Below are 14880 nucleotides of genomic sequence, written 5' to 3'. Positions count from 1 at the left end.
AGCACCCATTATTGTTTGCCCATCCTTTTGTGTGTAAATGAACTGCGGTAATGTTTCAGTTTAGAATACCTGCGTAATGTTAAGACGGTGAGGATCGTGGTTGATGAGTGTATTCACGTGTTCACACGCCCCTCTGCGCAGGAGAGAAGCTGGACTACAAAGCATGCGAGGCCCTGGAGGAGGTCTTTAAGAGGGTCCAGTTTAAGGTGGTGGACCTGGAGCAGACCAACCTGGACGAAGACGTGAGTGTCTGCGGTGCTTTCCGTGTCAATCTCCCCGCGCTTCACCTGGGCCAGGGCACACTCACACTCTGTACTGCACGTGTTTCTGTCCTGCATGGTGTAACCATGTCAGTATGCCGCTCCGTGGGGTCCCCTTGGCACGCATGTGAAAACCTGGTCCTCAGGTTAAAGCTAATCAGCAGGGGGCCCACGCTCCTTAGCCACGCCCGTCTCTGACAGTGTCATATCGATGCCCCGCCCCCAGGCCCGATGGTGGTCTGATTGTCTCCCGCGGCGACGGAGAGCCCTGGCCGCGTTGATCATCCAGCCCCCTCTCTGCTTTCCAGTGCGTTTCATTAGATGCGTCTTAGCTCCCCGTGTCTCTTGATGTGCAGAGTTCCTGCTTTCTTCATCTTCCTCTCAGTGTAGCGTGTGCAGCCATAATCAGGATGCCTGTGCCCTGAAAGCTAATGTCAAGAAGAGCAATAAGAGTGTGGTTACCATCTTGAAAAGCGTTTTCTTTAAATTATAGAATGCAATTGAGATGTATTGGATAATATAATTGCTATAAATGATGCCTTTTTAAACTGATCCTGCTTAGGAATCCACAGTTACTCAAAATAAACATTTACTCAAAATGAGGCTGGGGTTTTGATTTGGGCCAAACGAGCCGATACTGGAACAGTGTTTATTTTCATGGCTATCGAGACCGTGTTTACATTGCCTTATTGAGCAATGTGATACCAACGTGTCCTTCAACTTGACCTTGGAAATTCCTTTAATTGGGTCGTATGTCAGTGTGGGAACTCCCAGGGCCGGGGGAGACAGAGGCTGAGGGCCCCACAACCGAAACATAACCGCCTGTCTTACGCAACCCCCCCCCCTCTCTTCCCAGGGTGCATCTGCCCTCTTCGACATGATCGAGTACTACGAGTCGGCCACGCACCTCAACATCTCCTTCAACAAGCACATCGGCACCCGCGGCTGGCAGGCCGCCGCCCACATGATGAGGAAGGTGAGAGGTGGGCGGGGCCTGAGGGGAGAGTGTCATAGCGCGGCTCGTTTGATTGGCTCAGATGGTGAGCGTCTCTGGCGTCCCGGTGAGCAGTCTGCTATTTAGCCGAAACCTGTGAGTCAGGGGAGCCATCAGAATACAGATGAGCTGCCTGTTTTAGGAGCAGAAATTGTGACTCAATTTTAATTGTTCAGAGCTATCCTGCTGGGTCAGTATTCTGTACTTTAGGTAATGTGCAAGGATGTGCTTTTTGTGTGTGTGTGTGTGTGTGTGTGTGTGTGTGTGTGTGTGTGTGTGTGCGCTTTTTCGTAAAGGAAATGCATCGTCTCCTCCGTGTTAATTCAAGGAATTGTTTTAATGTTTTAAGTGCTCAGCATTTGCTCTGTTTCCAAACCCAGATTTCCCCTCCACAGACAGACACACACACACACACACACACACAAAGCGAAACGGTTAGAGCATCGTGACTGTTCTTAAACCTTTCCCCTCCCTCCCCTGCCACAAATCCTCAACTTAATGTCAGCCCCCCAGGGCTCAAAACTCAGTTGCCAGTTATCTCTGGAAAAAGGCTTCTTCTCACGCACACACACACACACACACACACACACACACACACACACACACGTGCAAACCCGCCCCTGCTCCCATGCAGCGGTGGACACTCAGAGGAATGGCTCGTCCTCCGTGGGGTTGAAAGAGTTTTGGGGACACACTGATTTCAGTGTCTTAAGAGCCCTCCAGCAGCTATTATGAGATTGTCAATAAGCGACTCGGAAAATTAAGCAAACGCTATTCACACGTCCGACAACCCACCAGGCCCTAAGAGCTGGTTAATAAATGTGTGGCGCGTTCATGCTGTGAAACTTAAGCTTCCTGTGGCCCCAAAGAAAAGAAACAAAGAAACGTCCTATCCCTGCAAGCCTCACAATTTGTGCCGGAAATGCTCCAGATCCATTATCCACGGCATTCTTTAATCCCTCGTCCAGAGGCTTGTGTTCTTATGGGGTAGAAATGGATTAGGTTTCCGGCGTAACTAAACGAGTGCCCTTCCCAGCTATTCCGGCTCTGATGACCACGCTGTAACGGCCCAGATTATGGGAGGGGTCAGGATTATGGGCCGGGTCGGGTTACACTTTAGCCGGATCTCCATCAAAGCAGGCAGGATCCGTGGATGCAATCCCCCCCACTTAGGTCCTTAAAGGGAGACGACCCCCCCCCCCCCCCCCTTCTAAAATCGTATCGTATGTCTCCTCTGCTGCGTATCCCACCTGCTCCTGCTGTATGGCTGAAAAGCTAAGCAGGTGTGGGCTTGGTCAGTACTTGGAAGGGAGACCTCCTTACGTTGCAGCTGGAAGTGGTGTTGTTGCGCCTGTATGCGGTGATCTTCCCTCTGGCCAAATAAACCCCAGTGCCCCAGTGCAGTGATGGGGACACTGGGCTGTAGAAGACTTATTTTTCCGTGCTCCTGACCCAGAAATCTCCTGACCCAGATGGTGGAGCTCCACCATCTTTAATGACATTCCAACCCCTTAAATATTCCTGATTGAAGCTCGAGGTAGAAGAACTCCCAATCTTGCCTTTGAGCAAGAAAACATCAGCGCATCCTTTGCGGAAGTTTTTTTTTTTTTTTTTTTTTTTTTTTTTTTTTTCCCCAGCCTATAAATGATCAACCTGTGGATCCACCGCTTCCCATCTGCTACACAACCGTGGCACGTCTGTAACTGACGGGGATTTGAACTGATCAAACTGTCATTAAAGATCCCATGACACTCTTCACTAAGAGTAGGGGGTTCCCCCGTGTCCTGGCTAAATTCCAAACCTGGCTCACTCAACCTGCCCTCCTAATCATCCCCTGGTTTAACCGCCATTGGTGGTGGTTGAAGTGAGTTTCCCCCGCATCGCTAAAGCACTTTGAGTGTGAGAAAAGCGCAATATCTATTGGAGGGGACTTACCAGCATTGGGATGCTGGGATTACATCTTCACTTGCATGTTTTGACCAACTTTTCTGTGTATAATATTGAGCAGAAACACACAATATGCATGCACGTTAAATACGTACACACACACATTAAATACACTATTCTGACAATGCTACTTCTCTCTAAAAGGGTAACTTTTACCTCACCATTTTCATTTCTAACTGAAGCATGAAATTGCTGGAGCTGAAGTTTTTGCAGGCCGTGGCAACAAGAGTTTGGAAATGAAGTCCAAAGGAAGTCCCTTAGAAAGCACATTCATACATTTTACACACTCACCCCTGGGTATATTTACGCACACTTTCCTGGGTTTTACTGCGACTGTAAATACAACAAACACGTGTCTCTTAATGTCACCTTACAGTCTTTTGGGCGGGACGTCCCAGTTGCAATTTCTGTGATTTGTTATGGCAATTGACATTTGCAATTGACAAGCTGAATAAAACCCGTCCCCCTCCTCCAATCACAGACGAGCTCCCTGCAGTACCTGGACGCCCGGAACACGCCCCTGCTGGACCACTCCGCCCCCTTCGTGGCCCGCGCCCTGCGGATCAGTGGCAGCCTGGCGGTGCTGCACCTGGAGAACGCCGGGCTATCGGGCCGGCCGCTAATGCTGCTGGGTGAGTCACAGAGCCGCTAATGCTGCTGGGTGAGTCACAGAGCCGCTAATGCTGCTGAGTGAGTCACAGAGCGCCTGCTAATGCTGCTGGGTGAGTCTCAGAGCGCTAATGCTGCTGGGTGAGTCACAGAGTGCTAATGCTGCTGGGTGAGTCACAGAGCCGCTAATGCTGCTGAGCGAGTCACAGAGCCGCTAATGCTGCTGGGTGAGTCACAGAGTGCTAATGCTGCTGGGTGAGTCACAGAGCCGCTAATGCTGCTGGGTGAGTCACAGAGCCGCTAATGCTGCTGAGTGAGTCACAGAGCGCTAATGCTGCTGGGTGAGTCACAGAGCGCTAATGCTGCTGGGTGAGTCACAGAGCCCGCTAATGCTGCTGGGTGAGTCACAGAGCCGCTAATGCTGCTGGGTGAGTCTCAGAGCGCTAATGCTGCTGGGTGAGTCACAGAGTGCTAATGCTGCTGGGTGAGTTACAGAGCGCTAATGCTGCTGGGTGAGTCACAGAGTTCTAATGCTGCTGGGTGAGTCAGAGCTCGCTAATGCTGCTGGGAGACTGAGAGACTGACGGGGGAGGCTTGGCTGGACTCGGGGAGACAGAGAGAGGGCAATGTCAGAAGCAGGACTGAGGGAGGAGTGAATAATGGAGAGAGGAGGTGTGGTACGGGTGAGTTACGGATCACAGTGCCTACTGTCTGAGTGACAGAGAGGATGGGGCGGTTCCTCGGTTATGGGCAGCTTAAATAAAAAAGGGATGTATAAGGGACTTAGAGTAGAGGGATGAGGATTTAGCAGGGCGACGCCCACAGACGGGCCGCCGCTGTGTTCTGCTCTGCACCATCGCACTGTGTCAGAATCCCCACGTAATTTAGCTGTGCAGATAGGCAGGGAGAGGGACAAAATGTACTAAACCCCTCCCCTCCCCCCAGCCACCGCGCTGAAGATGAACATGAACCTGCGGGAGCTGTACCTGGCTGATAACAAGCTCAACGGCCTGCAGGACTCAGCCCAGCTGGGGAACCTGCTCAAGTTCAACTACAACATCCAGATCCTCGACCTGCGCAACAACCACATCATGGACTCCGGTGTGTGCCCACACTGCCTCTTCCATTCCCCCTCTCTCCCTCCTTCATTCTGTCTCTCCCTCTTTTCCCTCTCTCTCTATCTTTCATTCTGTCTCTCCCTCTTTTCCCTCTCTCTCTATCTTTCATTCTCTCTCCCTCTTTTCCCTCTCTCTCCCTCTTTCATTCTGTCTCTCCCTCTTTTCCCCCTCTCCCTCTTTCATTCTCCCGCTATCATTCTTTCTGTCCCTCTTTCATTCTCCCTCTATCATTCTTTCTGTCCCTCTTTCATTCTCTCCCTCTTTCGTTCTCTCCTTTCATTCTCCCCCTCCTCCTCTATCATACTGTCCCGCCCTTTCTTTCCCTCCCCGCTCTTTCTTTCCCTCTTCCCCCGTTTCATTCCCTCCCTCGCTCTTTCTCTCCCTGTTTCATTCTGTTATCATTTCCCGCAGTATTACCACATGTCCAGTCCTGTTGTCAGTGTTTGCACACCTGCTCTTGCCCTGTGACTCTGTGCTGTGTATATATATATTTTTCCCTGCTTAAGTTGCTCCTGAAACGACTGATGTTTGACCCTTGCTCCTTCGTATCAGTTGTTTGAAGTCTCTGTGGATAAGAGTCTGCACTGTGCATTAAACGCAACCTCTGATTCATTCCCTGTTTTTTCAGTTGGATGTCAGTCATCTTGAACCTCTTACAGAAACATTGGCAGCTGTGTGATTTTTTTTTTTTTGCTTGTTCTGTCTTTCTGTGTGTGTGTGTGTGTGTGTCTCTGCAGGGCTGGCATATGTGTGTGAGGGTCTAAAGGAGCAGAGGAAGGGGCTGGTCACTCTGGTTCTCTGGAACAATCAGCTCACACACAACGGCATGGGCTACCTGGCAGCTGCTCTGGTGGGTATACAAACACGCACACACACACACACACACACACGCACATGCGCACACACACCCACGCACTCACACACACACACACACACACACACACACACATACACACATACACATACACATATGGGTGCTCTCCTCCACACGCGAACACACACACATTCTCGTACACATCGTGCATACATCTGTGTGTGTGTACACATTCACACACGCACACCAAAGTTCTGGCCATCCCCTCTGGAGCGGCGTAATCGCATTCCCAGAGCCTCTCGGTGTGTGGCGTTCCGGAGCATTCTGCCGCTCCAGTGACTCCGGCAGGAAGCTGTGAGGTGAGCGCGGGTGGCACAGTCACACGGAGACGTGAGCGCAACCCGTGACCGACGGCCCCTCACCCCCTCCTCTCCCCCTCCGCTCCCCCTCCTCACCCCCTCCGCTCCCCCTCACTCCCTCCTCGCCCCCTCCTTGCCCCCTCACCCCCTCCTCACTCCCTCCTCGCCCCCTCACCCTCTGCGTTCCCCCTCTGCGCCCCTCTCCGCCTCCCCACCGCTGATAAAGCAGTCAGCCGCCTGTCCCTCTCCACCTCGCTCACTCTCTCGCTCGCCCGTAACCATGACGTCCGATCACCTTCCCCCCCCGTGAACACGCCGGGCAGCGCTGCTGTGGAGATACGGCGGACTGCGGCCGTCCCGCCGTGATTAGCGCGTAGAACCCTCTGATTTCATTATGCGGCTTCAGAGTGCCGGGAGACCACACACACCGTGCCGGGAGCAGCTGTCTGTGTTAGCGACTCCACATGAGCATCGGCTTACTGAGAAACACCGTTTTCATCATTTACACCATTTTATATGAGTGGAGGTCTTACAGTTTCTCTCTCTCTCTCTCTCTCTCTCTCTCTCTCTCTCTCTCACACACACACGCGCACGGGCACCACAGGTGCACAAACTCATAGGCAGAGTTCTTAGGGGTGGTCTAGAGAATCGAGTGTGCAGCTGGTAGCCTGCAGAGTTGCAGGAAGCTGTGGCTGCAGGTCCTTCAGAGGACATGGTGTGCAAAGTGGAAGACGTTGGGGGTGGAATATCACCTTTGAATGCCCTTAAGTCACTGCATAGATCAATTACGTTTTATATAGTTTCACATGCATATGAAATGAACTGACACGGAGCCTGTAAGTGTCATACACACTATCATGGGGGGGGGGGGGGGGGTCCACTCTAGTCTCTCTCAGAGAGGTGGCAGAGGTCAGATTGGAACCCCTCAGTGGAATGTTAGAGAGAAGATTCTAGATTCCAGAGCTCTTCAGCTGCCTGACAGGCTCTGTACCCATCAGCGAGCCAAAAGGGACACCTCTTCTGTAACTCCCAGGGAATGCATGGAGTTGAGCTCACTGCACATCCCGAAACAATCACGTGGAAAGCAGTTCTGCTGTCCCAGGATGGATTTTTAAAATAGTATTCATTCTTTTCTCATTTCTGTCCTCGCTATATGGTGTTGCAAATGTCTGACACATTTTCTCAGTTTTTTCCTCTCGTACATAAGGAAACGTTTTTGCACTTTAATTGCTGTTAAAAGGTTTGTTAACATTCATTTTGGTTTGGTTTTCTGTCTCATGGAATGATGGTGAAGAACGCACTTAGCTGCACGTATACAGTGTATTCCCCAGGCAGTCTTTGGGTTCTGCAGGGGATGTGAGTGTGTGTCTGTGCTGTGTGTGTCCCTCAGCCCTGCACCCACAGTCTGGAGACCCTGAACCTGGGCCATAACTCTGTGGGAAACGAAGGGGTTCACAAGCTGAAGGACGGGCTCATCGGAAACCGCTCTGTCCTGCGGCTGGGCCTGGCCTCCACCAAGCTGTCCTGCGAGGGTGAGCTGTGTGTGTGTGTGTGTGTGTGTGTGTGTGTGTGTGTGTGTGTGCTGTGTGCTGTGTGCTGTGTGCTGTGTGCTGTGTGCTGTGTGCTGTGTGCTGTGTGCTGTGTGTGCGTGCTCTGTGCAGGAGCTGTGCATGTCTGTACACATTACATTACATTATTGGCATTTGGCAGATGCTCTTATCCAGAGTGACATACAGTTGATTAGACTAAGCAGGAGACAATCCTCTCCTGGAGCAATGCAGGGTTAAGGGCCTTGCTCAAGGGCCCAACGGCTGTGCGGATCTTATTGTGGCTACACTGGGATTCAAACCACCGACCTTGCCTGTCCCAGTCATTTAGCTTAACCACTATGCTACAGGCCGCACAGGTGTGCGTGAGCTGTGTGTGACTGTGTTTCCCTGCGGGACGCTGTGTTTCCCTTGTTGGAGACAGCGTTTCCCTGTGGCAGACTGCATTTCCCAGTGGAAGAGACTGTGTTTTGCTGTGGTAGACTGCTTTTCCCTGTGGTAGACTGCTTTTCCCTGTGGTAGACTGCGTTTCCCTGTGGTAGACTGTGTTTTGCTGTGGTAGACTGCTATTCCCTGTTGTAGACTGCGTTTCCCTGTGGTAGACTGCGGTTCCCTGTGGTAGACTGCGGTTTCCTGTGGTAGACTGCGGTTCCCTGTGGTAGACTGCGTTTCCCTGTGGAAGAGGCTGTGTTTCCCTGCGGTAGACTGTGTTTCCCTGCGGTAGACTGTGTTTCCCTGCGGTAGACTGTGTTTCCGTGTGGACGCCGGCCTCTCCCAGGTCTCCTGACCGCGCTGCCTCCCCTCCTGCAGGCGCGGTGGCAGTGGCGGAGTTCATCGCGGAGAGCCCCCGGCTGCTGCGGCTGGACCTGCGGGAGAACGAGATCAAGACCGGCGGCCTGATGGCCCTGTCCCTGGCCCTGAAGGTCAACACCTCCCTGCTGCGCCTCGACCTGGACCGCGAGCCCAAGAGGGAGACCGTAAGAGAGGGGGGCACGGGGGTGGGGCGTTTGGGGGAGGGGGGCACGGGGCGGGGTGTGTGTGGAGGGGGGAAACAGGGGGCAGGGCTCTGGAGGTGGTACACGGGTGGCGCTGTTGGGGGTGGGGGGCGGTAGGGGGGTTAATTGGGGTAGAGTTCCACTGGTATCCCATTGCCACTTCTTGGAAACGATTCCCTGACATTTCAACAACCCAGGGATGATTTTTAATTTCTAAATTAATCCAGAAGTATTGATCTTTCAGATCCTAATTGCCTTGGCCAGATGTATGTATTCTAAGCACAATGCTAGTGGTCCCTGAGACCAAGTTTGCTGGTACTGTATAGAAGAAGAAATATCAGATCTTTGGCTAAGGAAACTACTCACATGTTGAATGATGCTGGAGTCCAAGTACTTGCTGCGGAGGAGGTGTGTAAGTGGGTTGTTGAAATGTCAGGGAATCGTTTCCAAGAAGTGGCGATGGGATACCAGTGGAAATTGTTGTTCTGATGAGCCTGGGATTTCTTTTGTGCTTGTCATTAATTATTATACAACATGGAGATCAGAGGTACTAGAAGGGATTTCACATCCAGAGTCTGGAATTTAATACATTAACACCTTTGAGAAACATTTTTTTCTGTTTTTACACAAGCACTGACCTCTGGCTCACAAATGACACGCCGTTTGACTGTTATGTTCCGTCCCCCCCCCCCCGTCCCCCCCCGGCAGGTGAAGAGCTTCATTGAGACACAGCGCGCCCTGCTGGCGGAGATCCAGAACGGCTGCAAGCGGAACTTCATCCTGGCCAAGGAGAAGGAGGAGACGGAGCAGCAGATGCGGCTCTCGGCCTCCATGCCGGAGATCACGGCCACCGAGGAGGAGCCGCTGGCGGAGGCCGAGCAGGCGGCCGCGGGGCCGGCTGGGGAGGGCCCCGAGGCAGAGCCAGCGGGAGGAGGAGGAGGAGGAGAGGCGGGGGAGGAGCGTGCTGAAAGCCAGGAAGGGCAGAGCCAGGGCCAGGAGCCGCCTGCTGCCGCCGCTGTGGAGGTGGACTCGGACACGGACGAGGAGGAGGAGGGGGTTGACGTAGTGGAGGGGGCCGTTACGAGTGTTTCGGAGGCGCTCCCTGGCCCCCAGCCTGCCGCTGCCGCGCCTCCCCTGATTCTGACCCCTACCGCCACTCCCCTTGCCCCTCCGTTGGGGCCGCTCGCTGCCTCGGGTATCACCGTTTCGGAGACCCAAGTGCCGCCAGGTACTCCTCCCTCGCCCGGCCGCTGCATTTCCGTCTCCAGCCCTGGGAGGGGGCACAAGATCTTCATGGTGACCCGAGTGGAAAGCCCCCCGGAGCAGCAGCAGAAGAACCTTCCGGACAAGTGGCCGGAGAAGCAGAAGCAGCCAGCACAGTCCCCACAACCACAGACTGTATCCCCGCAAAGGCAGACTCTATCCCCACAACCACAGACTCTGTCTCCACAGCCACAGACTCTATCCCCACAGCCACAGACTCTATCCCCACAGCCACAGACTCTATCCCCACAGCCACAGACTCTATCCCCACAGCCACAGACTCTGTCCCCACAGCCACAGACTCTGTCCCCACAGCCACAGACTCTGTCCCCACAGCCACAGACTCTGTCCCCACAGCCGCAGACTCTGTCCCCACAACCGCAGACTCTGTCCCCACAGCCACAGACTCTGTCCCCACAGCCACAGACTCTGTCCCCACAGCCACAGACTCTATCCCCACAGCCACAGACTCTATCCCCGCAAATGCCAGAGGTCCATCAGAGTCCCACAGAGCCAAAGCCAGAGTGTGCCCCATCACAGACGGGACCATCTGACAAACCACACCAGCAATTGACTGTGGAGAAGGAGCAGCTACATTCGACTGCAGCCCAGGAGGGAAAAGGGCAGGAAAATCAGGTGCCGGAGCAGGAGCAGACGGACCAGGAACAGGATCTCTCCCAGAAAATTCCAGAGCCGCCTCAGGTGGAACAGGACCTGCCCCAAATAAACAGAGAGGCATTACAGCTGGAAGAGGACCTGTTGCAAGTAAACATGCAGAAGCTAGAAATTGACCCGACACTGTCTCAAATAAACAAAGAGGAGCAGCCTGTGGAACAGGAGGTATCCCAAATGAATACAGAGGACCTACAGATGGAACAGGAACAATCCCAAACTAATATAGAGCTACCAATTGAACAGGACCTTTTGCAGATAAACACAGATGACCTAAAAACAGACCAAACATCATCCCAAACATATAAAGATGCCCTGAAGGTAGAAAAGGAACCGTGTCGAACAGACGCGGTGGAGCTGAAGGCTGAGCAGATGCTGTGCCAAGCAAAGAAAGAACTCCAGAAGCTACAACAGTCAAATGGAGAGGAACAGCTGTTGGAACAGGAGCACGCACAAATAAACGCAGAGGAGATTCAAACACATGAGACACTGTCCCAAACAAGCAATACGAAGCTTCAGGTAGAACAGGACCTGACACAAGCAAACACAAAGAGGCTTCAAGTAGAACAGGACCTAACCCAGTCAAACGCAGAAGAACATCAGGTGGAACAGGACCTGACCCAGTCAAAGGCAGAAGGACTGAAGGTTGAGCAGGGTCTGATCCAGTCAGACACTGACAAACTTCAGGTTGAACAGGACCTGACCCAGTCAAACGCAGAAGAACTTGAGGAGGAACAGGTACTCACCCCGTCAAACGCAGAAGAACTTCAGGTGGAACAGGAGCTGACCCAGTCGGACACAGAGGACCTGCATATGTGGGAAGACCAGGCCCAGCCACCGGAGAAGCAGCCGGCTCAGGGGCAGCGGCCATTGGACCGGGCGGCTGGAGGACTGCAGCACTGTGAGAAGCAGTCGCCACAAACCTCGCCGTCGGCCCTGCGACTCGTGGCCCCGGCACCGGAGCAGCTACCGCCTTTGGACCTGCAACCCAGAGCTGCTCACCCCGGGCCCTCGTCAGAGGCGGCTGGAGAGCGCCCCCTTCCGGCGGAGACGGCGGCGGACGGCGTGACGGGGGAGGGCGCGGCCGCGGCGGTGGCGTCCACCCTGCCCAACGGCCTGAAGCCCGAGTTCGCCTTGCACCTGCCCGACCCCGAGGCCTCCAAGCCTGGCCGCTGCGTTGCCGAGCATGGTAGGCCTCCAGCGCACCGCCAGCCCCTGACACAGTGGTCCTTCAGATGCAATTATCCAATGGGAGAGCTTTGCCTTGTGTCACTGGCTTGGCTGTTATTAGCAAACCATTGAACAATGTTAAAATTTTGCACAGTTTTCATCCTGAAAAGTCATAGAAAGAGCTCATATATTTCATACTTTTCTTAAAAAGTAGTGGAAAAATGACCAAATAATGGAAAAAACCTTTGGAGCAAGCAAAGTATATCAGTGTTTCTCGCCAACTCAATAACGCTTCCTATCAAGTCTGAGGGTTATATAACACTGTGAAATAACAGTGTGCTGATAATGCTACTGTCGCTAATTGGACAGCTCACTGGTTTGTACATTAATTCCACTACCGAAACTCTTCAGTCTCTGCAGTGTTAAGTGTAGATGTTGTTGGGGAATATTTGTAATTAATTTGCTGCAGAGGTAGTCATATAGCCAAGAGCAGGCTGGGCTATTGCACCAAAAATAAATCCTTGAAAAATAATGTTTACCCTTAAAACATCATTATCTAATGTGAGTGGGAGCATTGTTTGCAATATTAAATTTAATTACTTGCTCATCAGATGCCTTGATCCAGGGCAACCTGATATATCTTAAATTAATCTTAATCTCGGAGTTCCCCTCTTGCCCTCTTTCTGATGTCACTCTCGGAGTTCCCCTCTTGCCCTCTCTCTGATGTCACTGCACGTGTCCCCTCTTGCCCTCTCTCTGATGTCACTCTCGGAGTTCCCCTCTTGCCCTCTCTCTGATGTCACTGCACGTGTCCCCTCTTGCCCTCTCTCTGATGTCACTCTCGGAGTTCCCCTCTTGCCCTCTCTCTGATGTCACTGCACGTGTCCCCTCTTCCCCCCCTCTGTGATGTCACTGCACTTCCTCCGTGTTTGTGTTCACTCTGAGGCGTCTCTCTCTCTCTCTCCAGTGAGTGTGTCAACGGAGCTCAGCTGTGGGCAGGATCTGGAGGAGCTGCTGCGGGATGCTAGTCTGGAGACGGGGAGAGAGGCGCCTTGACTTCAGCGGTAACATGCCACACACATTCACACAGCTCATACACATACATGCCACACACACTGCATAGACGCATGCCACACACATCCACACACATGCCACACACACTGCACATGCTGCATACTGTATACACATGTCGGCCAGCCTCCCTGATATTTTTCAGCCCTCATGTTTGTCATTGATATAATTAGTAAGTTATGGTCCCATTAGGCTTATTAACAGTGTGTTCAAAACCTCAGTGGAGAGTGTAACTAGTAAACTCAACATGCTTTAACCATCTCTGCTGTTGTACTTATATGTGGCACTGCTGCTGTTTACAGATTTACTTGTTTTCCTCCATAGCGCGCTCCATGTACTAATGTTACATGCCGCAGAATATACCGGAAAGCTTGATGTTGCTGTTCAAAGCTGCTCCTCAAAGGCACAAGAACAAAAAAAAATGTACAAAGAAAATATTTTGGTGATTTGACCTCCCAGTAAAACAAAAGAAGATTAAGATTTCAATCCTAGTTCTGCGTCCGATGCGGCTTGTAATTTTTCAAGTCTCCTTGTCTCACGATCTTGTGTGACATGGGACATTTTTCAACTTCTGACCTGTCCCTCCTCTTCCTCTTCCAGGGGGTCCTTCAGGCCAGAGGAACTCCGGGTGGTCCTCATATTTTCCCCGCTTGGCTCGCTGCTCGCTGCTCCTCGCCATCCCGATCGCCCCTCCACCTTCCACACGTGAAAACTCAAGTGCTAAAAATGTTTCACTTTAAAATCACTCCTAGTAATGAATCAATAAATAACAAGAAAAAAAAGAAAAAAAAAAGTTTAAAAAAAGAAGAAAAAAAATACTACTTTAAAAGTAATATCAACGCAACCCACCCATCCACTACAACCACATCAAATGAAAGAACATTGCAAAGGAACAGGATTGTGAGAGAAATCACGCTTTTGTGTATCACTACATTCCGCCTACCGAGGAACCGGAGGAACCGGCTGGAACCAGGATAAGAGAGAGCAAGAGAGATGGAGAGAGGAAATGGAGGAGAGGACCGAACCAAAGACTGCGCCCTCCTGTGTTCGCTCCTAGTACTGCGGCAGGTTTCAGAGACCAAGCTCACTGCTGACCTCTAAAGGACTCCAGGGGTACTGGAACGCTAACCCCCCCAGGACTGGTGTGACGCTGTGGCAGTAGAGGGTGACGCTGGCTTTGACTGTGCCAGACACTGCTTTTACTGAACTGTACAGGCCACAGGTCACCCATGAACTGGAGCGGATTCCCTGGGGAACTGGAGCGGATTCCCTGTTGGGAGCCTTTTCTCTGTGTCACACTTTGTGTCAAAAAAAAAAGGTTGGCCAAAGTAAAAACCTTGCCCCTCCTGGAATTATTTCTCAGCTGCATGGTGCTCTGGTGTGCACTGGACCCACGCAACCCCTGCACGGACATCCTGCGTGAAGAACTTTACTTGTTCTGGAAAAGCTGAGCCCTTTTGGCAGTTGAGGATTGCCTCCAAACCTTTTTGTGGGAGATTTGTGCGAATGTTGTAGAGCTCATACACTATGCGGGAGTTGAACTTATGAAGACTTTGCTGCCTTTCAGAATATTCTATCCAGAGATCTTTATCCCTGCTTGTCTTCTTTCTGGAAATATGGAAAGGTTAAACCCCCCCCTCATCAGGACACAAAGCCCAGAGAGACTCCTAAAGAAAGTGTGGGGGGAAAACGTCCGTTCTGCAGTCTCTCTCTTCGTCTCGCTCTCTCTCCATCCCCGTCGTCTTCACCCCCGTCAGTCTTCCGCCGGCACCTGGCCCGCCGCAAGCCGTCGCCCCAGACACTGACAACTCAAGATGGAGGAAAGAAACTCACCTTCAGATCGACGCTAATCTTTCATCTCTTCTTTTTTTTTTTCTCTCTCTCTCTCTCTCTTTCTTGGCTGCTTTGAGAAAACCAGTTGTATTTATTTTATAGCTTTCTCCGCCTTCATTCTGAGAGATTCTCTTTTACTAGTAATTTTTTTGGGAGTTTGGTTTTAATGATTTCCCCCTTGATGTATATTTTCTGATTCTAAGAGGAGCTGTGATTGTGTCTTTTTTT

The 14880-nt window shown here is 51.9% G+C and overlaps 1 protein-coding gene across 2 annotated transcripts in view; it reads left to right on the top strand.

The window, feature by feature from the left end:
- The window catches only part of ppp1r37 (protein phosphatase 1, regulatory subunit 37), a 40717-nt gene extending 25852 nt beyond the window's left edge, over positions 1–14865 (top strand). The window contains exons 4-13 of one of the 2 annotated variants that reach the window (XM_061218443.1): positions 142–242; positions 1117–1236; positions 3683–3833; positions 4756–4911; positions 5666–5778; positions 7492–7633; positions 8459–8625; positions 9352–11767; positions 12716–12812; positions 13420–14865. In XM_061218443.1, the coding sequence (XP_061074427.1) occupies positions 142–242; positions 1117–1236; positions 3683–3833; positions 4756–4911; positions 5666–5778; positions 7492–7633; positions 8459–8625; positions 9352–11767; positions 12716–12804 (3455 nt within the window). In that variant the 3' untranslated portion in view covers positions 12805–12812; positions 13420–14865. Of the gene's footprint in view, positions 1–141; positions 243–1116; positions 1237–3682; positions 3834–4755; positions 4912–5665; positions 5779–7491; positions 7634–8458; positions 8626–9351; positions 11768–12715; positions 12813–13143 lie in introns of both variants that reach the window. The other variant, XM_061218444.1, reaches the window with a different exon arrangement.
- Positions 14866–14880: the final 15 nt, after the last annotated feature.

This window comes from Conger conger, chromosome 13 (assembly GCF_963514075.1).
Source record: "Conger conger chromosome 13, fConCon1.1, whole genome shotgun sequence".
Lineage (NCBI taxonomy): Eukaryota > Metazoa > Chordata > Actinopteri > Anguilliformes > Congridae > Conger > Conger conger.
Note: the sequence above shows the minus strand (reverse complement) of the source record. Positions and strands in the feature narration are given on the sequence as shown.